This window comes from Dendropsophus ebraccatus, chromosome 2, assembly GCF_027789765.1.
Source record: "Dendropsophus ebraccatus isolate aDenEbr1 chromosome 2, aDenEbr1.pat, whole genome shotgun sequence".
NCBI lineage: Eukaryota > Metazoa > Chordata > Amphibia > Anura > Hylidae > Dendropsophus > Dendropsophus ebraccatus.
The window spans coordinates 130170264-130193419 of NC_091455.1; the positions used below are offsets into that span (position 1 = coordinate 130170264).

The following is a 23156-nucleotide window of genomic DNA, read 5'->3' on the forward strand; positions in this document are numbered from 1 at the left end:
GCATAACTTCCCCTGTGCAATCCCCCCCTATATAGAATAGCCCCCCTGCATAATAGCCCTCCCTGTGCAATCCCCCCATATAGAATAGCCCCCTGTGCAATCCCCCCCATATAGAATAGCCCCCCTGTGCAATCCCCCCATATAGAATAGCCCCCCCTGTGCAACTCCCCACATATAGAATAGCCCCCCCTGCATAATAGGCCCCCCTGTGCAATCCCCTACATATAGAATAGCCCCCCCTGCATAATAGCCACCCCTGTGCAATCCCCCATATATAATTTCCCCCCTGTGCAATCCCCTACATATAGAACAGCCCCCCTGCATAATAGCCCCCCTGTGCAATCCCCCCATATAGAATAGCCCCCCTGTACAATTCCCCCATATAGAATAGCCCCCCTGCATAATAGCCCCCCCCCCTGTGCATCCCACCCATATAGAATAGCCCCCCCTGTGCAATCCCCCCCTTTCCCATAAAAAATAGCCCCCCCTGCATCCCCTCCCCTCATATAGAGTAGCCCCCCTGCCGCTGTGTGGCCACATGTGAAGTAATTAAAAAAAAACACTCACCTCACCTCGTTCCCAGCAGCTTCTTCCTCCGGATCTTTGGTGCACAGCATCTTCTTCCTGCTGCAGCAGCCGGCGGCCCCTCTCCACTCTACTCCCAGGTCCTCAGCGGCGCGTCAGGGAAGTGACGTCAGCCGCTGGGGGCCTGGCAGAGGTGCCTGCAGACGTGCCTGCGCGAGGCACGTCTGCGGCCTCAGCACTTGGGGGAGGAATTAGGCGGCCTGGAAGAGACTGAGGGAATAGCGCGGCGGCCGGTCGCGCTATTCTCTCAGTCTTAACCACCGCAGAGGGCCGGCCGCAGGCAGCACATTACCCCCAGCCCAGCCTACCCCTGAGCGCGCGGTCCCGGGGGCGGGACGGAGACACGCCACTGCAGCCCGCACCTCTCAGCCCAGCTGGCCCGCTCCTGACATGCTCCTCTTATCCAATCAACGAGGGGCCGCAGCGGCCCCACGCTCCTGCTCCACGTTGATTGGATTGGTGGAGCATGTCAGGAGCCGGTGGAAAGAGAGAAGCGGGCTGCAGTGACGGGAGTGGGCCGCAGCGATGATTTTTTTTTTTTTTTTAATTATGCAGCCCGGGCGGCCCACGGACTGGTAATCCTGCCAGCCCAGCGAGCATTTGCCCGGCTTGCCAGATTACCAGTCCGGGCCTGCTCATCTTTCTGCCCTCCCCACTCTATTTTTACCATCTATGGATTGCTGATGTCCTCCAGGCGTCAGGCCCTCCCTACTAACTATAAAAAGTGGGAAGAGGAATTGAGCAAATAATTCACAGAGGCTCAGTGGGAAAAATGTTTTTCTCTAACCCGCAAAGCAGTCATAGCCACGAAAATCTCAGGAAACCTGCTGGATCCATTCTGGATGTCAGTTCATCAGCTAATCTTATGGGGATGCAGTTCCCCAGTACCCCAGTGGTTGTCCTTATATTTATGTTCCCTATGATTTAAGAAATCTTTGCTATGTCACCTACTGCAAGTGCCCAAAATGTTCATCCCAAGACACTGGCGGTCAAGAGATCCTCCATTTTTGGAGAAGTGGTTTGCAGAGGTCATCCATATCCAACATATGGAAGAGTTATTGGCTGTTACCCCTCAGGAGACCATGAAATAGACTAAAACATGATCCCACTGGCTAGAATTTCTATCCTCCCCCAGATACAAAGTGTCATTTCTCAGATCCCTGGTTAATACAATCCCTTCGTGCCATACAGCACCTTTTCATATTTTTCACTATTTCCATCACCCAAGGCATTCGGGATGGTTGGCCTGAACCCATCTGGACAATACCCCTGTTCCCCATCCCATCCCTTCTTGTTCTTTCATTCTCTTCTCTCTTCTTACTTTTCTCTATCTCACTGGCTACAACTCAAAGGGGTAGTGTGGTGCTAAACATTTATTCACAATATAACACACATTACAAAGTTATACAACTTTGTAATGTGTGTTATGTAAGTGAACGGCCTCCTTCCCCGTGTTCCCCGCCACCTCTGAAGTGTGGTGCATTATGCTCACCGCATTACTGTCGACCCCTGGCAGCCGTCCCTCATGCCGGCCCCCCTCTGCCGCATCATCAGTTGCTCAGCCGCAATTGGCTGAGCACAGTTATGCCGCACTACCCCTTTAATTCTCCTGGTACTTATATTTGCCTAAGCCTATAGTGTTGCATACATGTTTGTGTTTTCTTATCAACCTTATGCTCCAATTAGGGATGGTCCGAACCTGCCAAGGTTTGGGTTCGTACGAACCTGAACTCTCGGCAATGATTCCCGCTGTCTGCCCGCTCCGTGCAGCGGGTGGATACAGCCGGAGGACCGCCTGAAAAACTGGGATACAGCCATAGCCATAGGCTGTATCCCAGTTTTCCTGGCGGTCCTCCGGCTGTATCCACCCTCACCACGGAGGTAGAAGACAGCGGGAATCATTGCCGAGAGTTCAGGTTCGTACGAACCCGAACCTCGGCAGGTTCGGACCATCCCTAGCTCCAGTATAACCACTTTGCTAAGGTTACTCCATTGGCTAAGAATATGCTTCCATTGGACTCGTAGCTCTGTTCTGTTATTGAGTTGTCATTTAATTCAGTTATTATGAAACAGCCTTTGTCCAAGCCATTTATTCTAATAATATTCCTTGGTTGCATCTTTGTGGCCTGAGCAAGCTGTAATGTTGATATATACACATGTCCTCAAAACTATACTATACTATGTTTTTAATACCTTTTATACAGTACTTTTGTTTTTGTACTTTTTTAGACATTTTTGATAAAATATTTTGAATAATAAAAAAAAAACATTATTATTTCTAATTGATGGTTTCACCTGTACTGGAATGCATTTAGCAGCCTCCTCTTTTTGCTGACATCTAGATTTTCCAGCACTATTAATGGCATTGGCCAAAGCCTTTGTTTTTTTAACTGTACTAGCTCTACTCTATAGACATAGTTCAAAGATAAGTTAACACTTTAAACGCTAATTGTTTCATAACAAAATCCAAAAACATCCCACTGAAAGCTAAGAGATGTCATTTGTTTATATGGTCACACCATAATTGTTTTTAATAACTTATTGTAACTGATAAAAGATGCTTCTGTACTGATGTAACAAATACTGTATAACTATATTACCTCCATGTATTTTCTAGGTCTTTGGGTTGCATTCTTTATGAAATGTGCTGTTTGGAACATGCATTTACTGGCTACAGTTTCTTAGCAGTTGTTCTGAAAATTGTAGAAAGTCCAACACCCTCTTTACCTGACCATTACTCTTGTGACCTTAACCTACTAATGAACAGGTATTGTGTTTTTCTTACATTGTTATTGTACTATTGGTCATGTTATTTTCCAACGTGAATTTTGTTTTTCAATTTGTGATATTTTATTACCCAGGATGCTGAGCAAGGAACCATCAGAACGCCCGGGAGCTGGAGAAATTCTGCAAGTTCCATATATAGCAGACCAGCTACAGGTACATAGAACTATATATAAGGTCGTTTAGTTTTTTTGTTTAAATAAATAAAACATGAATATATCTTACATAGTTGGACCTTTTGGTGTTTTTGACACTTGAACTACAGTATGTTCCCACAACATTTTGCAGATGGCTGTTTCAAAATGCGCCTGTTGTTTTGCAAATTATGGCAATAATTTGCATAAAATGGTTGTATTTTGGTGTAAGAAAAACTGCCAGAAAAAGACATTGTAGAAACATAGCCTAAATATCAAACACCAAAAGGTCCATGTAGCCAAAGTAGTTATTATACAGTAAATACAGATATGAATACTAACACTCCCAAATGCCAACTTACCTTGTAAATCCTCACAAGTAACAGTATTCTTCTTTATTCTGTCGGGTCACTATTCGAGCATAATTACTAAATGGCAGCATAGGCTGCTTTATTACTATATTACTATGTGGAGGCATTATTACTGTATGAAGGCAGAAGGAGCATTATTACTATATAGAAGTACAGGCGCATTATTACTATGCTCTCCTTTTGCGTTTAAGATTTTTTAAGTGTTTTAAATTGGGAACCTTCTTCTGTCAGTTATTTATGTACATGTACCTGCTATAATTTTGAAAACGGGCCCCGACGGGCTCCTGGACCATAGAATCCTGGCTTTGTATGGGCGCAGATGCTCAGTGAAACCACACTATAAAGTGGTTTATTCCATATAAGAGGTTTATTATAGATACACAATGCGTTTCGGCCACCAATTCCAGGGGGGCCTTTCTCAATAAGTACCTTTCATTCATTATTTTGGTGTGCGAGTGTTTCCTTCATAGTACATGCTTTTTTGTTCTTGTTGTTATTGATTCATTATTACTATGGGGGAGCACAGGGGGCAATATTACTATATGGCGGCAAAGGAAAGCATTATTATACAGTATATACCACAGAACAGGGCAGCACAGCCTGGAGGAGGGGAGTCTGATTTTAGCTCTATGGAGTACACAGGGAGCAGCTGTCAGTAAGTGCAGTGCGTACACTTACTAAGGCTGGGTTCACACTACATTTTTGTAATCCATTTTTTTCATCCGTTTCCTTTTTTCAAAAACATGAATGGAAGAAAAACAAACAAAATGGAAGAAAAGATGGAAAAAAACGGATACATGTGTGTGCATCCGTTTTGATCTGTTTGTCCATTGAATTCCATAAAAAAAAAAAAAAAAGGATCAAAACGGATCCGTTTTTTTTAACGTAGTCTACATAATTTTTGTGTCTGTTAAAAAAAACACGGATTTGTTTTGATCTGTTTTTTTTTTTTATAATGAAATTCAGTGGAAAAACGGATCAAAACGGAGGCACACACATGCTTCTGTTTTTTTCCATTCATTTTTCATCCGTTTTTTTGCAAAAAAAGGATGAAAAAAACGGATTGCAAAAACGTAGTGTGAACCCAGCCTAATACTGTACACAGAGCAATGTTACTATAAAGGGGCCAACCCCTTGAATTGTACATAGCTAAATTTGCTTGGGTGTATACATAATCCCTTTCCTCTAAAAACTTATATGAGACCTCCTATCACCCAGTGAAGAAAAATGAATACTACATCATCTTTCCCAATCTTTCATTTATTCCTTCACATTAAGTTTGATTTTAGTTTAAAATGTCTCTGTCTATGATGTCTTATGTCCATCCAAGAGTGGTGTGCCATCCCTTTATTGAAGGTTATTAAGCATCAATATACAGTAGCTTTATATTTTACTTAGAGATCACATTGCTCAGTCCTTTTTTGAATTTCTTAGTTTTTTTTTTTTTTTTTTGCATTTCTATATATTGATAACATAACATGCTTAGAGTTGGGGTAGATTTCATATGTGGCACTGTATGATTCTGACTAGTTTTAGGCAGACTTGACAAACTCCTTGGGTTCGCCTATGTTCTCCGAGCCCGAACACTTGACATTTGACTCCTGGCGGATAGAGAAGTTGGATGCAGCCCTAGGGAGCCCTGAAAAACATGGATAAACTCATAGGCTATGTATTTTGGTCAGTTGATTTTCAACAAAAACCATAAGTGGGTTCAAGAAACTGTGCAAATTTTTCCATTATAATTTTAACCTGTGAGTTTCATTCCTGACTTTGGTTGAAAAAAACAAACAAAAAAAAACTGACAGAAATACTATGTGTGGCATCTGCTGGGATTCAAATGCCAAGTTTTCAGGTTTGGAGAATGTTATTCCTGACAATATTTTAAGGGGCACTACCCTTTACTTATACTCATAGTTCTACTCCAGATCTAAGCATGTTATGTTGCCTGTGCATGTGCATAGAGAAGTGGAAAGGAAAGCATTCCAGAAATGACCATTACTATTTCACACAGGGACAAATGGCATTGAATGACTTTTTCTTTAATAAACTGATAATTTGGGTGCTGCCATTTTTGTAATACATAGCTCTTTCCTGTATTATATATATATGGACATTACAATATGATGTGTGTGCTTTTTGTCAGCTGTAATGAATAGGAATCAAAAGAGATATATTGTAGATCAATACAGTATCAGTGAAGTGGGTGGCAGCCTTTTTATGATTATGACATGGCTCTTTTAATTCTTTTACAGTTTTTGAAGCTAAATGGATTCATAAACCTAATACACTAGCACCTTACAGCCTCAACAAGGGTCTCACCTATACCCCATTTCTATAAAGATTTGTTAAAAATTGATACAGATATACAATAATCTGTCAGTTGTGTTTTAGTGATTGTCCCCTTCATTATAGGGAAAAATAATAAAAATTATTCTCCACATATCCTAACATCACAAGATGACAAATATCTTGTCGGAAGACCCAGGATGCCTCACCAAATATCACGTCATCTGTGAAGAAGGTTATTTATGATTAGAGATGAGCGAACCTAGAGCATGCTCAATTCCATCCGAACCCGAACTTTTGGCATTTGATTAGCGGTGGCTGCTGAAGTTGGATAAAGCCCTGTGGCTATGTGGAAAACATGGATATAGTCATTGGCTGTATCCATGTTTTCCAGACAACCTTAGAGCTTTATCCAAGTTCAGCAGCCGCCACTAATCAAATGCCGATCGTTTGGGTTAGGATGGACTCGAACCCGAACCCGATTCGCTCATCTCTATTTATGATCTATTGGATAGACAATCGAATATAGTTACAGTATTCACTTAGAAAATGATAGGAAAGTCATAATTTTGATGTTATCCCGATACTTAGTCAACCATGCAGCATAATCGGCACTGAGCCTCTCCCGAGACGACAGTCCGAAATCATGCACAGTTCCGTGATGTTCTCGTAGAACAACTATTTATAAGATCATGCGCAATGGATACGTCTCCCCAAATGACTATGTCTGAAATCATGCGCAACAGATAATTGAAAATAAAATATAACTAAGTTCTAATACATGCGCAGAGGAGATCCGATCACAAAATGTGACTAAATTTTAACGCATGCGTGGTTTTGAGGACATAATAATAGCGTCCATAGTATCAACATCTCTTCAATGATCTGATTGGATACTGATATTGTTCATCATGGGTAATAAACTAATGAATTATATGCTTCTATCAATGAGATCTAGCCTGCGGAGACATAATCCAATTTGTGGAAGCCGACAAATCACACGGGGAGTAGGACCTAGTGGATGACTATTTAATCCCAGATAGCCAGACACCCGGCCTGTAGCCAACATTTTTGATAAAGTCAAGTATAGATTGACGAAACATGTTAGATTGAGAATGGGCACTTTTTAATACTGACCACATCTATTTATACGAGGCTAGACAAGATTTAACAATCTGGGTGGGAATGTAGGGAGCGTATAGTTAAAATCGCTCCATGGGCAAGCCGATAGATCTCTTGTTCTATCCCTAGATACTGTTTCTTATTCAAACATTTTATTGAAAGACATCAAAGGGGGATACAAAAAGGAAGAAGGGTGGGGTACATATTGAGATACGCAGTGCAAGATGAGATGACCTCTAACCCAGCAGTTCAAGTGTCGGCAGCGAGCTGCCTCTAGTGACAGAGCTTTCCTCTAGGTCATCAGGCTGAGCTAAATATGACTCCTTAGATAGTACTGCGCTAGTCATTTGAGCATTCCTTAACATAGCATGGCCGGAGTCTGGGGTACAAGACTCGGGCTTCCTCGACACAGACCATCCACTAGTGGTGGGCCCAAGTCAGTCAGGGTAGCAGAAAGGTGAGCCAAAGAAGAAGGGTAGAGAAGAAAGAGAAAAAGACAAGAAGAAAAGGGCGGGGAGGCCAGCACAGCCTCAGGTGAGGAGAAGAGGGGAAATCTGGCATGAATGGTGAGGGAGGAGGTACAGGGGTCTTAGCAGCAATCCTAGAGTTACAGTCACAATTCTAAAGACTAAGGGATAGCGTGCGTGCGGTAGGCAGGGGTACCCATAAACACCATCCACTGAGACCATAAAGCTGTGGTGGAAGGGGGAGCATGATTATGGTCAGCCCTTAGCTCTTCCATTCTCTGAATGTGTTGAATTTCTGCAAACCACTCAGTTATGGAGGGCGATATCTCCGACTTCCATTTCCTGGGTATGATTGTCCTAGCCGCCAATAGGAGGAACCGGACAATACTTTTCTTGCATTGTGACAGAGTACCCGGAAGCATAGACAGCAGCACCGTTGAGGGTCGATTGATTAGAGTCACCCCCGAGATTTGTTGCGTCAGTGTCACCACCGTGTGCCAAAAATCTTGCAATTTAGGGCAACCCCACCAGATGTGGACCATTGTTCCCTGAGCCTGTCCACATCTCCAGCACAACGCGGACACTGCGGGGTATATGGAATGAAGGAAGCTTGGGACCCGATACCATCTGGACATCACTTTATAATTAGTTTCCTGTGCCCTACTAGCTACCGAAGACTTGTGACATAAGAAAAAAGCTTTATCCCAGTCTGCCGGGGCGAATGTCTGGTTCAGTTCCCTCTCCCAGCCAACCTGGTACAGAAGTTTCCTATCTGGTAAGGGCGCTACCAACAAACTGTATATCAGGGAGACAACATGGGTGGGGGCCTCCGCAGCCACGCACCACTCCTCAAATGGCGTCAACTTTCTATGCAGTTTGAGAGTCCCGGCTGAAGCGTTATAATAATGCTGCAGTTGTAGGTACTGCCAATGATATTGCTGTCGGCGGGCCGGCCCCGGAATCAGTGACTCATAGGGCAGGAGTGCCGAGGCTGTAGTCGCTTGTTGAAAAAGGAATCAACATTCCATTGGCTGTTGCAGGAACTCTGTACCAAGCAGGCCCGGCTGAAAGTCAGGGTTATTGTTAATCGGCGTCAGGGGTCCGTCTGGAGTAAATAGAATAGGCAGCATGCGGTGTCTTCTAAGAGCAGTCATGGTGGTACGTGCGATCAAGGGCAGATGTCTGATAAGGGTGCTCGTCCACGCTCCTGGGCGTGTCCAGAGTATCGTCGGGAGAGCAAATCGGGAAATGAGAGCTTCCAGTTTGACCCATAATTTGTCTGAGGTGTGATGGAACCCGTCAAGTACACGGGTAGCAACTGCTGCCACGTAGTACTTGTATAGGTCTGGCAGTGCAAGTCCCCCCCGCTCCTTGGCCAAGGTCAGTGTGGTCCTCGCAATCCTCGGGCGAGCTCTCATCCATATGAAACGGGTGAACAGCTTCGTGAGGTCAGTAAAGAAGGCTCTTGGGAGTATTACAGGAATTGTCTGGAATAGGTATAGAAGACGTGGTAGCAGGTTCATTTTGATAATATTAATCCGCCCGAGCCAGGAAAAGTCCTTGCGATCCCATTTAGATAGGTCTACTTTAAGGCGGGCATATAACGGAGAGAAGTTTAAGGAGTAAGTCTGGGATAAGTCAGCAGGGACATGGACTCCCAGATACTTAAAGGAGGTGGATGTCCATATGAAAGGGAAGCGGCTGCGTAGTCCCCCAAGTTCCGTCTGCGGGAGGGTCACACTAAGGGCCACACTCTTAGCTAGATTCAATTTATAATTGCTAGCAGCACTAAAGGCGGCCAAGGCGGACATCAAGGCAGGCAGAGTAGTTTTCGGGTGCGTCACATAGAGCAGCAAATCGTCCGCAAATGCGGAGCACTTAAGGTGCATATCCCCTATTTTGACCCCAGAGATGTCTGGACACTGTCTAATGGCCTGAAGTAAGTGCTCCATTACCAGCACATATAGCAATGGGGACAGGGGGCACCCCTGCCTGGTGCCGTTATGAATTGTGAAGGGAGTAGACAAGGAGCCGTTAATTCTTATCCGTGCTACAGGGTTATGATACAGGGCAAGAATCCGGCCAAGAGCCAACGGTCCCATCCCCAGGCCCCTCAAAACCTCTGTTAGGAACACCCAGTCTACCCTATCGAAAGCCTTCTCTGCGTCCAGTGAGAGCATCATACAAGGTACGTTGGCTGAGCGAACATGATGGATCACAGAGAAGGTCTTCAGGGTATTGTCACGTGCCTCCCTCAGGGGGACAAAACCCACCTGATCTGGGTGGATTACCCGCCCTAAAAGCGGGGCAAGGCGGTTCGCCAGGAGTTTAGCGAACAACTTCGCGTCAGTATTTATGAGGGAGATGGGCCTGTAGCTGGGACAAAGATTTGGATCCTTCCCCTCCTTGGGAATGACCACTATATGGGCACACATGAAAGAAGGCGGCAACGGGGAGGAGGCTGAAATATTATTAAAGGCTGCCAACAAGGTTGGATTTAAATCAGCTTGAAGTATCTTATAAAACTGTGCCGTGTAGCCGTCAGGGCCCGGGCTTTTGCCCGACGGCAGGTCAGAGATAGCACCGGACAATTCTTCCGCAGTGAAACCATCCTCGAGGGTAGCGAGGAGTTCAGGCTCCAAGCGGGGCAGTTTGGTATCAGATATATATTTACGAACCCCCTCCACCGTGGCTTCAGGCGCTGGGATAAGATTATACAAGTTTTCATAATAAGATCTAAAAGACTCTAAAATATCTGAGGTATAGCGCTGAACAATGCCCTCCGTATTTTTAATTGATTGTATGTATAGGGCTGCCCGTTTATCTCTTAAGGCCCTAGCTAGCATCCTGCCTGCCTTGTTGCCCTCCTCATAGAACCTGCCAGCGCAGAGCTGTCTAAACCGTTTTTGTTTTTTGTTAAGCAGGGAGGTGAGCTCGTGTCGCACTCGCAGTACTTCACGATAGGTATCTTCCATAAGCGTGGCCTTATGCGCCGTCTCCAGCCGATGGAGCTCAGAGAGTAACCTTTTCAATTTAGCAGCCGCCTCCCTTTTAAGGCGCGCACCATGGGCAATCAGCACTCCCCTCAGAACACATTTAAGCGCGTCCCATTTCACTTGAGGTGCCGTAATGTCCCCAGTATGATCAGTCGTGAAATTGCTAACAGCAGATTTCAGGTCAGCTAAACACAGGGGGTCGTGTAGAAGGGTCTCATTCAGCCTCCAGTTATATGACCCGCGAGGCAAATCCGGCATAGCGAGACTGCACTGCACAGGGGCATGATCAGTTTGGATAATACTTCCTATGGAGGATGAAGAGACCCTAGGTAAAAGGTGATGGTGTACAAAAATATAGTCGATCCTGCTGTACCTGTTGTGGGGGCTTGAGTAGAAGGAGTAGTCCCTAGCGGTCGGGTGCTGCACGCGCCAAACATCACATAGCTGCATTTGAAATAGGGCTCTACGTATCGTGTTTAACTTGTTGAAGGACAGTGAAGACACCCCCGAGGAGGTGTCCACCCTGGGATCAAGGGTCGCATTAAGATCTCCACATAAAATTATGTTACCTTGAGCATAAGCATTCAACTCGTCCAATACATTTTTTATAAATGTTGGCTGGTTTGAATTGGGCACATATATATTAGCTAACGTGTAGGCCTGGTGCGCAATAAGGCAACGGATAAACAGGAACCGGGCCTCAGGGTCTGTCTTCACGTCTAGCACCTGGCACGGTAGGGACTTATGGATAAAGATCGCTACACCCTTAGTCTTGTTACTGGGATTACTACTGTGGTACCAGGAGGGATAATACCTGTTATGGATGTTAGGAATATTAGCAGTATAGAAGTGAGTTTCCTACATAAAACCTGTATCCTCCGTTTATGCATAGTATATAAAATTTGCGCCCTCTTCTCCGGGACATTGAAACCCTGAACATTCAGGGTGGCAATGTTCATCAAGGCCATATCACTGGCCGTCTAGAGGGTAGAACGATCCCCGGCTGGGGGGAGAGGCCGTGCTGGCAAAGAAAAGAGAAAGAGCAGGGTAGTAGTAAGGGGAATAGACAAGAGAAACAGCTCCTAAACAAAGGTAGCAACAATTCTAACAGAAGCAGCAACATGACTGCCTTTAACAGGCGGCAATATCCCGCCTCTACACCTATTGGGGGTAAGACCATGGGGGTCAACCTATGGGGATAGGAGACAGCAACAGGCCGACATCAGTAAAGAATACAACTTAACAATTGTACGGGGGAATGATATTATGAAAAAACATTTGTAGGGGCATAAGGCACACTATGTAGCATCAGTCTCAATCTAAATCAGCAGTAATTACAGTGAAACATGACAATAATCTCACGTCTCGCAACAGCCGCAGCGGAGTTTCAGAGCTCCGTGTCCGATCTAGATGCGCTCCTCCTCCTCCTTCTTGCACGTTGTGGTCTGGGGGAAAGTCGTCGCCCCTCACTTCTCATCATTGGTGGGGCGGGTCCCCAGGCATCTGCAGTCGGATCTGACAGTAGGCGTTCCCATTCCCGCAGCACAACATGAGGCAGATCAAAGGCTGTGAGGAAGGGACCAAGATCTTCTAGGGTGCGCAGCGTAGCAACCGTTGTTCCAAGTCGCGCAGAAAGGGAAAATGGGAAGCCCCAACGGTATGGAATGTTACGTGCCTGCAGCAGAGAGAGAAGTGGCTTCAGGGATGCACGCAATCGCAGGGTGCGCCGTGACAGATCCGGGTACAGTTGAAGCTTGGCCCCATCAAAGTCAATTTCCGGGAGCATGCGTGCCCTTCTCATAATCTCTTCCTTAACGGAGAAGTAGTGCACACGGCATATTACATCTCGAGGCTTGTTGGGGTCGGTGCTCGGCGGTCTCAGCGCCCTGTGTGCTCTGTCAATATCCAGTGGCGCATCTGGTGGTTTACCCAGCAGTGAGTTGAATACACCAGTGAGGGTGGAAAGGAGGTCGGGTGGGCGCGTTGCTTCAGGCAGTCCCTTGACTCTAATATTATTGCGCCTGTTGCGATTCTCCAGGTCATCTATTTGGGAGCATAGGTACTGTTGCTGGGCGGCCTGAGATGTGACAGTCAGTTGAAGATCAGATAAGGACTGCTGTACTGTGGTCTTAAACGTTTCCAATTCCTGCACTTTAGTCTGCAGTGTCGAGACGTCTGCTTTAACAGCTCCAATATCCTGCCGCCAAGCTGCCTTCAAATCAGACGCCATGGATTCTAAGTCCAACTTGGAAGGCAATAGTGTGAGCAGCGCCTGTAGCTCCGGATGGGCCCTCAGGGCGGCAGCAGCCTCTGAGTGTTGTACAGCAGAGGCCTCCATAGATGCAACGTTATGGGGAAAGCCAGCAGGGGGCAGACCAGAGTGAGGTAAAGTATATTGTCTCTGAGAGGCAGGTCCACAATGTGCTGTGGCACTTATGGCAATGGAATCAAAGGCAATTGAGGGAGGGAGAGCAGTCTTAGATGACTGGCTGTGCAGATGCTGAATGGTTGAGGGCAAGTTCTGTATTTCAGCAGAGAGAGGGTCCTCCATACACAAGGAGGTGGCAGCAGGGGCGACACTGGTAGTATGGGGCAGCTGCTGGGATCGTGGGCAGTGGAGTAAAGAAGTTGTTGCCCGGGGTGATGTGCCTGTGGCACTATTCCCACTTTGCTGGTGCCGGTCCCCGTCTCTCCTCACCTGGTCTCCCTCCAGTGCCCCACTGACAGCCCCCGCTGTTTCTGTAGAGGACGCAAGCTCCCACACAGCAGGAGAGGACCGAGGCTCCGCCTCCAATGTCGGCTCGTGTCTGCCTTGTGTTCCCGGCACCGGCGTCTCAGTGGCAGAAAACGACTGCTGCTCACCTCCCTCTGTAGTGCGCCGGGGTCTGGATGGAGTCCGGTGTCCCGGTAATGTGGCCTCCTCCCGCCGGGCAGCCTGGGACCTGGTCTCTCGCTGCTGCCGCTCGCCTCCCGCAATCCAAGATGGTGCCGGTTGCTCCACGCCGCTCACCGGGTCCTCAGGCAGGTCAGCTAGCGGGCTGAAATAGTTGGATATCGGGGTCTGCGGCGTCTTCGGGACCCCCGGAGTCTTCTTGGCCGTTTTGGTGCGTTTTAGCCCCATAAAGCTGCTACTGTGCCCCCTGTAGATGTCGGCCTAAGCAGGAGCTCCTAGTGTGCACGTCCGGCCGCCTCCATGTCAGGCTCCGCCCCCCCCCTAGATACTGTTTCACTTTATCCCTATACAGGTTTGGGCGTCTTGAGGTTAACCCTTCCTGTAAGCAAATTGAATTGATTGTAACCCCGACAGGAGAAATACATGACTTTTGGGATTAAAGTATTGCATTACAAATTAAAACATGCTGGTAGTTCGATTTGAGCAGCCAGACTGGCTGCCACACTACATCATCTCGCTTAGGCTAGGTTCACTGACACAGGATATTATGAGTGATAACCTAAGTGATGCACCTTAACCTAATTGCACAGGTGCACTTTATCTGAATGTAATTTCTGTTGCCACAAATTTTGAGCCCCTATTTTGCATATGAATTTCTTTCTATTTGCATATGAGTTTCTATTTTGCATATGAATTTCTTTCTATTGTTTATTACTATATGGCTAATTGGAACAGTTAATCACTGATGCACCGCTTTTATCAGCTATAATACGGGGAAACGTGTTGGGTAGTTCCTTTTGCAATACTTAGTTATATGTAAATATGTATAGTTTACATTGTGGGTAAAATAGTGTTAAGCCTCGATTTGGCTATATTGGGACCCTGTTCGCACTAGGTGAGCAATTGGCTGACCTTGATGTCATTAAATGTAATGTGGCGTTTTTATATTTTTTAATAATTACTAATAAAAGTTGTTTTTAGTTTGTGTTAGTGGCCATTTGCTCTGTCGGACAGTTTAAAATAAAAAAAAGCAAACAAAAAAGTAAGAATCTGATTTAAATAATGTATAATATTCTGAAGATGCATTCCATCCGTACTCGAGCATGCAGTTTTTGATTACCATTGGCTAAAAAACTTGGATGCAGTCCTAGGGAATCATGGAAAACATGGATACAGCCTCCGGCTGAATCTATGTTTTCCAGGCAGCCTTAGGGCTACATCTAGCTTCTGCAGCCATGGGTATTTAAATGCTGCACAGTCTGTATGGATGGACCTGAGCGTGCTCAAGATTTGTGCATATCTAATTCCAATTTTTAAACTGAGTTTCTTTTCTATGGTTTGCTTTTAGGAGGTTAAATTAAAGCTCTATGGTTCAGTTCTACAAGACGACAAAACGATAATCTGCCAAAAAGAAGCTATCCAAATTAGAAATGCTGTGTAAGTAAAAACTAAATAACATTGTTTTGTTATCTTTTTGACATGAGATAAAAAAAAATTATGACAGGATCTTGTTGAAGTTAGAATGCTGAAAAATCTAGAATACTGAAATGTTACTTTGGCATAAAGTCCTTGTACACAATGAGCATATTTACTGAATAGTCACTTTATTATAGAAGCTCATCTAGTTGTGTGTTGGACCACCTCCTTTGCCCATGAGAACCACAGCAGATCAACATGGCATTAAATGCACTAGGCACTAACAGTATACCTTCTTTTAGTTGCCGCAAATAAGATGGTTGTACTAATATCTTATCCATGTAATGAGTCATTATCATGTACAAAAGAACCTATATCCTAGAAATACCCTAGAAAAACAACAGTTTGATGTTCCAAGTAGGTCACAAGAAGAAGCTAATATTGCGTTTTAATGATTTAGTAACTTGTCATTATGGGACTGTCATTTTCTTGTTTTAACTTAATTAAACCATAATTATTTTACACAATGTGATTTTCAAAGTAGGATTTAAACTGATTTGAATGAACTGTAAGGTTTTTTTTAGTAAATGATACTTATTATTCATGGTTTACCTGCAGTGTCATTATTAATGCTTGTTGTTTGAGTCGGTTAAGCTGGCATAATGTTCACACTAAGCTGCGAAATAGATTTTAATATAGTGGAGTGATGTGAGCAAAGACTTTGGGGAGCATCTTTGCAATGAACTGTTTGATCGGTAATTTAGAAAAGATTACAAGTTCCTCACTGTATTTCTGTCTTTTTATAGTCAGAGAAAGTTCCATCTTCAGACTCTTCGAGAACTATCGGAAGTGCAGAAAATGACTCCAAGAGAAAGAATGAGGTTAAGAAAGCTAAATGCAGCAGATGAAAAAGCTAAAAGACTAAAGTAAGAAAACAATCATATATGTAGGGTTGACTGTTACATATAGCTTTTCAAACAGTCCAGGATAATAGTGGACTTCTGCAGAAACAGAGTTATGGGAAGGGGAGTGCAAAACCAGAGCCTGTAGTCACACCTAGTTTGTGGTGCCGGTGACCTTGCTAACATAAATGTGTTTTTACATATTTTTGCTTTGGGACCTAGAAGCTTTAAGTTGTTACTGAATTTTGGGTCAACAGATGGGCCCATGATTTTTTTTAAATTGGTGTTTAAAAAGCTGTTGTTTTGACCTATAGACATACATTACTTCCAGAATATTCATAGGCAAAGTAAGTACAGTAGTACCTTGGTTTAAGAGTAACTTGGATTAAGAGCGTTTTTCAAGAAGAGCTCACAGTTTTTCAAAATTGTAACTTGGTTTAAGACCATTGCTTTGGTTTAAGAACTCCCTGTACTGGGTGGGAGGGGGAGGGTGGAGGGGCATGGTCTGCATAGCGGGGCCTACAGCACTGTATTCAGACCCAGGAAGTCCCCCTCACCTTCCAAATGATAGAAGATCCACTCCAGGCTGGGGCTTGCATCAGGGGACAGGACTGTGAAGGTAATCTCTTTATAGCTGTAACCCTTCTCTCCCTGGACAGAGAGTGCAGCATTTATGAGCCCACATCTGCCCTGCTCATTCCTTCATGCTCCCTGCAGTCTCTGTTAGCCCTTGTGTTTCTAATCCTCTCCAATTCCTGCTATAATGTGCCTGCACTCACACTCAGCTATACACACTGCTGTATATAATGTTTCTCTCTCTGTCCTCTTGCACAGCCCCTGTGATTCTCACTTCCATGCCGAACACCCCCCCTTCCCCATTGCAGTCATGTAACCACACAGACCTCTGACAGCAGCCCTGCTTCTCTATTCTAGCCTGTTGTACTACGCTATTGCATTTTGGGGATCTGCATCTCCACCGTGGGCAGCATGGTGGATCAGTGGTTAGCACTGTAGCCTTGCAGTGCTGGAGTCCTGGGTTCAACATCCTGGGTGTAGCATCTGCAAAGAGTTTGTATGTTCTTGTATGTATGTGTTTGTGTGGGTTTCCTCTGGGTACTCCGGTTTCCTCCCACACCCAAAACATACAGATAGGTGAATTTAGATTTTGAGCCCTATTGGGGACAGGGAGCTATAATTGGCAAAAACTATGTGAAGTGCTGCAGAATCTGTTTGTGCTATACAAAGAAAAGCATTATTATTATTATTATTATTATTCTGTATCTACAAACTAAACACAGCAATTGCTGAGCTCAGGGAGACCAGCGACAAAAAAAATCAAATGGAGTACTCACTGAAGAGTCTCCACTGATACATTGCCCCCTATAAATTTAAATATGCAAAAGAGGGGAGCCTCAGTTAAAATCTTAAAACACAGGAATAGCCAGATATCCCTCGAGGGGAGGAAAGCCTATTGCCAAGGGGGTGACTCCCAGTGGGGAGATCACCAAACCACCCTGATACATAGCCCCTTAAGTCCCACTTGGTTGCAAGCATTGGAACATAAATAGGGAAATACCAGGGTGGCCCCTTTTGTGTCAAAGTCTAACTCTGTGGTGAGTATTGAGACATGACAAGGGTTTATTAAGGCAGGCAGGCATCCATCCACAGACAGACATTTCAGGGGAGTTGCCCCTCATCAGTGTGGAGTAGGATTCTGGCTAACAGGGGCAATGGAAAATAGACCAGCTAAACACAGCAATCGCTGAGCTCAGGGAGACCAGCAACAAAAAAAAATCAAACGTGTTTTGAGACTCTTAACTTGCCGCTTTTAGCCAGAATCCTACTCCACACTGATGAGGGACAACTACCCTGAAATGGTTGTCTGTGGATGGATGCCTGTCTGGGTAAACAGAGTTAAACTTTGACACAAAAGGGGCCACCCTGGTATTTCCCTATTTGTGTTCCAATACTCGCAACCAAGTGGGACTTAAGGGGCTACGTATCAGGGTGGTTTGGTGATCTCCCCACTGGGAATCACCCCCTTGGCACCCCTCTTTTGCATATTTAAATTTATAGGGGGCAATGTATTAGTGGAGACTCTTCAGTAAGTACTCCATCTGATTTTTGTAACTGAGGCTCCACAGACCCCTCTTTTGCATGTATCTACAAACTGCTGCTGTTTTTTCAGGTTTATGCACTTACTATACATTATACCCCACATGCTGACTGCTATATTTTGCAGTAACTTTTATTCAGAATAAAAAAAATCATTATTTTTGGGGTGTGAAAACAATTGTCTGCATATCAGTGATTTCATATGGGAAAATTTTCTTTGGCTTAAGAGTGGATTTGGATTACAAGCACGGCCCCGGAACGAATTATGCTCGTAATTCAAGGCACCACTATATTTTATAATGGGGAAACTTTAAAAAATAAAAAAGAGCACAAACTTAAATGCCCCAAGTCCCCCTAGATGCTATTCCAACGTCCTGGTGAGTGTGCCTTCCTTTTAATTTTTAATAAGGCACTGTAAAAAAAAATGTATGCATCATTAGGGGTTGTGATTGCGAGTAGCTTTGTAATATAAATGTTTAATTTTTTTTTGTTTTCTATGTTTAAATCAACCTTAAACATGCAGCTACTAGGTGTCTCCCTCTGTCTCAAACTGCAGTCCTTACTCCCTCGTGGTCTTTCCTCTTCAAAAACAGACTAGAGATGAGCAAGAAGTAAAATATTCGAAAGCTTGCAGTTCAATTTGAATACACCGTAATACAATTGATTGAATATCGAAACCCATTAAAGTCAATGTGAGTTGCATGCTTGTTTCTTGGAAACCTAAATTCGACCACTTGAAGGTCATCAAGTCCACAATGACACCTCAGAAAATGATGCAAACACCTCTGCAATGCAACTGGGACAGCAGGGGAAGCATGCATGGGTGCATCTAACATGCCCACGTCGCAGTATTACGCCACTCTCACAGACTCTGAATTATACACTCCAAACACAACATAACCTCTATGGAGGGTATATATGCACACAGAGCAATTCTTGTAGAAAACTCTGTGTGGAATACGCCGCTTGATACCCCGTGCTCCCACTTGAAATTCCGCCCATCACATAGGCTCCATTATATGCTCGGGCTGATTCCGTTATTTGCCCAAAGAAATGACATGTCAATTAATCAGATGGACAGCAGAATCCGCAAGACCATGGAATGGAGTCTATGGAGACGGTGGATAGGAAAGCAGAAGCGCGTGCTCTATGCTCTACATTAGCATGAATAGAAAGCCAAATTGTAAGCAAAAGAAAAAATTTCCTGTATCCCTTTAAATCACCTTACCTATGACAACCGCAGATGACAAAGGCAAGGGGGAAATCAAACAGCACCCACCGCTGTTATTGTGCGTGTGCATGTGTATGTGTCATGTGGTCAGACACGTCCTACACATAAAGGGGCCCTCCCAAAATTGAGTTTAAGGCCCTGGAGGTGAAACCTCCAGCTGCTCCAATACTCACCTTTCCTAAGCCACCATCTAGGTTCTATGTTACTCTGCAATGTACTGTACTTATCCACCCTGTTCTTACCACTATACCACATCCACAATATTCTTCATTCATGTATTCACCTAGTCTTAACAGTGGTTTGCCATCTTGAGTCTTCTCTTGCAATAATTTGCCTCACTGACAACATTCACTGCCAATACAGGGAAAGAGCGGCATATTAGAACAAAGAGGCAAATTTGCTAAACTAACGTACTTCCAAGAATATGGAATATTTAACTTGGGGGGTCCTTGGTTATTGGGTATGCCCCTTTAAGCACAATATGGTCTTACTTTATTTGCCCATATAAACAAAAATTGATCCCCAAGAACAAGCCCTTGTATTTCTTCTCAGAGTCTTTAAATACCGCAGTAATACTTAGTAGTACATTTTCACTGTGTCATTGACTTTTAAAATGGTTCCCAGATTAGAAGGTACAGGTTAAATATAAATCGTGCTTTGAGTGCTTGATGCACACTATACTTAACTGGACCCCTGCAAGCTGCTAAAAATCAAATTAGTGTAGCAAGTATAAAAAGGATTTCAGCTCCCTGTACCTTGCTGGAAATGTGATGTGATGTGGCCTTTTTCAGGATTTGACATAGACCTTTTAAGTCAGCTTAAATAAAGAAATGGTTATTATCACATATGTCAGTCCTCCCTGATTTCATGCAAAGTTCTAAAATATGTCCAAAGTCCTAAAATGTTTCCATTTCCTTTGCCATGTGGAACAGAAAGACAGTGGTAAGTGTCTGCTATAGACATATGAGAGTGCCAGAGGAAGACTCCAGAATGGCACTGAAACACATTGCAATAAAGAAAGAATTCATATTAAGTGCTGTGTGCACCTGCACTTTCTTCTAATTCTGCGTTGAAGACTAATGGGGTCCTTTTTGTTCCAGTTTGTAAAGAAAGGAAGCTTTACTTCACTTAAGTCCCTTAATGAAAATTTACATACATGTGCATCTGGGGTTGCTTGCAAGTTAGTGCAATCCACTGTCACCACGTGAATTTGCACAGTGATAGTTTGTAAGTGATGTCAGCGAGTGGTGACAGGTTCCAGTCGTGTAAACTGTCAGGAGATGTGGGCTTTTAACATCTCTTCCTGCTCTGATCTCTTCCATTGTGTGTAGAAGGGTACATTTAGCATTAAACACACACAAACACAAATTAACTCCTTCCTACCCTGTTGCTCCTGTTGCTTTACTAATTGTCGCCCCTGTCCCCTGTTACTATACCTGATCATTACCCCTCTCACCTGATTGTTATCCCTGTCCGCTGTTGCTGTACCTGATAGTCTTCCCAGTCCCCTATTGCTGTACCAGACAGCCTTCCCTATCTCCCATTACTTACTTATAATCACCCATTACTGTACCTGTTAGTTGTCCCTCTCCCCTGTTGCTGTACCTGTTTGTCACCACTATTAGCAAACCTGATCACTGCTCCTGTTACTGTACTTAATTGTCACCCCTGTTGGTGTACCTAAATGTCACTGCTGTTACTGTATGTGAAATTTGAAAAATTTGCTGCTAAACTGCTAAGTCCCTTAACATCCTAAAAGGCAAAATGACCTTTGCCAAATAATGCTCACAATAACCTTTGATGTCAGAAAGCATTAAAGGGGTAATCCAGTGCTACAAAAACATGGCCACTTTTGCACCACTCTTGGGGTGGGGTTTAAAACTCAGTTCCATTGAAGTAAATGGAGCTTAATTGCAAACCACACCTGACCTGGAGACAGGAGTGGGGAAAAAGAGTAACAAGAATTTCCTCTATGAAAGGCTCTGACATCAAAAGCATCATTTGTTTATTCTCCATATGACCTATCTGCCTATGTGTGCAGCTGTATACCTGGTACAGACCTAACAGATTGCCTTTAAGTATATATGTACCTCTTCATTAAAAAGTACACCTAGTGATAAGAAACTGTATAAACTGGTTTGGGTTTGAGATCCAAATGCCTCAAGCGTTTTGATCCTAGTGTAATGGTCCTTTTACAAGGGACGATTGATCGTTCGTTTTTGCATGATAACGGCCGAATTCGAACGATAATCGCACGTGTAAACGCAGCGAACGATCAAACAACCAGCAAAAAACTTCATTTTGATCTTTCAACATGTTCTCAAATCATCGTTGATTGTTCGCAAAAAATTTGCAGATCGTTCCGTGTAAACATTTTTTTAGCGATTTCACCTATGTGTGAGATAGGCTTAAACGTTTGCAAAAAGATCACATAGCGAATTTTCCGTACGTTGTATCGTTCCGTCTAAACGCTGATCGTTCATTCAAAATCGTTAATCGTGCGATCGGGCAAATTATCGCTCCGTGTAAAAGTACCATAACTCTGTTTTTTGGCTCCCTCTGGTTTCCTTTTTACGTACATATGGACCACAAGCCCCGCACTTATGCTGCAGCTTCTTCCTCTGCTGCAGTTCCAGCTCTGTAGAGGCAAGTGCTCTTATTCTTCTATTTTAAGGGATTTTCTGGAGACTAAAAGTTTTAATACGAATATACAGTACACAGGACCTTGCTCTATATAGTGCTTAAATACGTGTTCAGAGCAGCGGTCTGGGAACTGCAGTGTTTAGACAGCTGACATGAACGCTGGTGGCAGCAGAGAGCAATGTATTAATAAAAAAAACACATCTAAAGTAAGAGGGAGGAGACAGAGTTTGCACCCAAATACGTTCTCTTCTATTCCAGATCATCATCACCTATTAAAGTCAGCTCTGAGCATTCTTTGGTGCCCGAGCAATATTGTGGTTCCCTGTATCATAGTGAAGGTGTGCTGTGTTCCTGATTCAGATATCCTTGTATAACCTGTGCCTTTTATTTCTGACACTTCTTCCTGATCCCTAAGTACTATATTGACTCTCCCGTGCTTGAATACAAAAATGTACTGCCTTCCACAACTGTTCTGCCTGTTCTTGACTATACTGCCTTGCCACCCATGACCTGTGCTTAACCCTGACCTGCCATGCGTGATCTTGTGCTGCTTTGCCTTCAAGTCTGCTAAGCCAGTGGCTGCCCATACTGGGACCACTCTTGGAAAGCAGCCTAGTACCCTCTTGCAGCTAGGTGCAGATTCCACATCTTAGTGCGGCAGGGCAGCGCACTGATTGGCGTACCGCCGGGAGGTGCTGGGAGGCCCGAAGCAAGCAGGAGCCTGGAGAAAATGATGTATGCTCCAGGCCGGGGCTGCGGGGGTTAGAGGGGCCAGGTTACATATCTGCAGCGGAATGAAAATTTTGCTGTGGATATGGGACCCCATAGACCTTTAAAGTACCAGGATCTGCAGCAGATTTCTCTGAAAACTCGCAGCGTGAAATCCGCTGCGGATCCGGTAGGTGTGAAGGCTCCCTAAACCTAACTCCTCCTTTTTTTCAATAAAAAGCAATAAGTCTAACTTAAAAACTTATACATTGCTATTTTTTTCAGACAACTTGCTGAAGAAAAATACCAAGAAAATCAGAAGCGAATGCAGGAACTGAGGTCTCGAAATTTTCAAAAACTTAGCATTGATGTACTTCATGTATGTATAATGTGTTTTTTTTTTTTTTTGCATTTGTTGTTATATTTATACAGTACATCCATAGAGATGTCAGGACAATAGTCATTGCTAAAAGCACAATTTTCCCTATGACTGTCAGTAGTGA

At 44.2% G+C, this 23156-nt stretch overlaps 1 protein-coding gene and 1 long non-coding RNA gene across 6 annotated transcripts in view; one reads left to right on the forward strand and one right to left on the reverse strand.

The window, feature by feature from the left end:
• NEK11 (NIMA related kinase 11) overlaps window positions 1-23156 on the forward strand; it is a 204454-nt gene that overhangs the window by 116485 nt on the left and 64813 nt on the right. For both annotated transcript variants that reach the window (XM_069958335.1, XM_069958336.1), the window contains exons 7-11: window positions 3203-3352; window positions 3447-3525; window positions 14987-15075; window positions 15861-15980; window positions 22939-23032. In XM_069958335.1, the coding sequence (XP_069814436.1) occupies window positions 3203-3352; window positions 3447-3525; window positions 14987-15075; window positions 15861-15980; window positions 22939-23032 (532 nt within the window). The remainder of the gene's footprint in view (window positions 1-3202; window positions 3353-3446; window positions 3526-14986; window positions 15076-15860; window positions 15981-22938; window positions 23033-23156) is intronic.
• LOC138783532 (uncharacterized) overlaps window positions 1-23156 on the reverse strand; it is a 119785-nt gene that overhangs the window by 45377 nt on the left and 51252 nt on the right. The window lies entirely within an intron of this gene.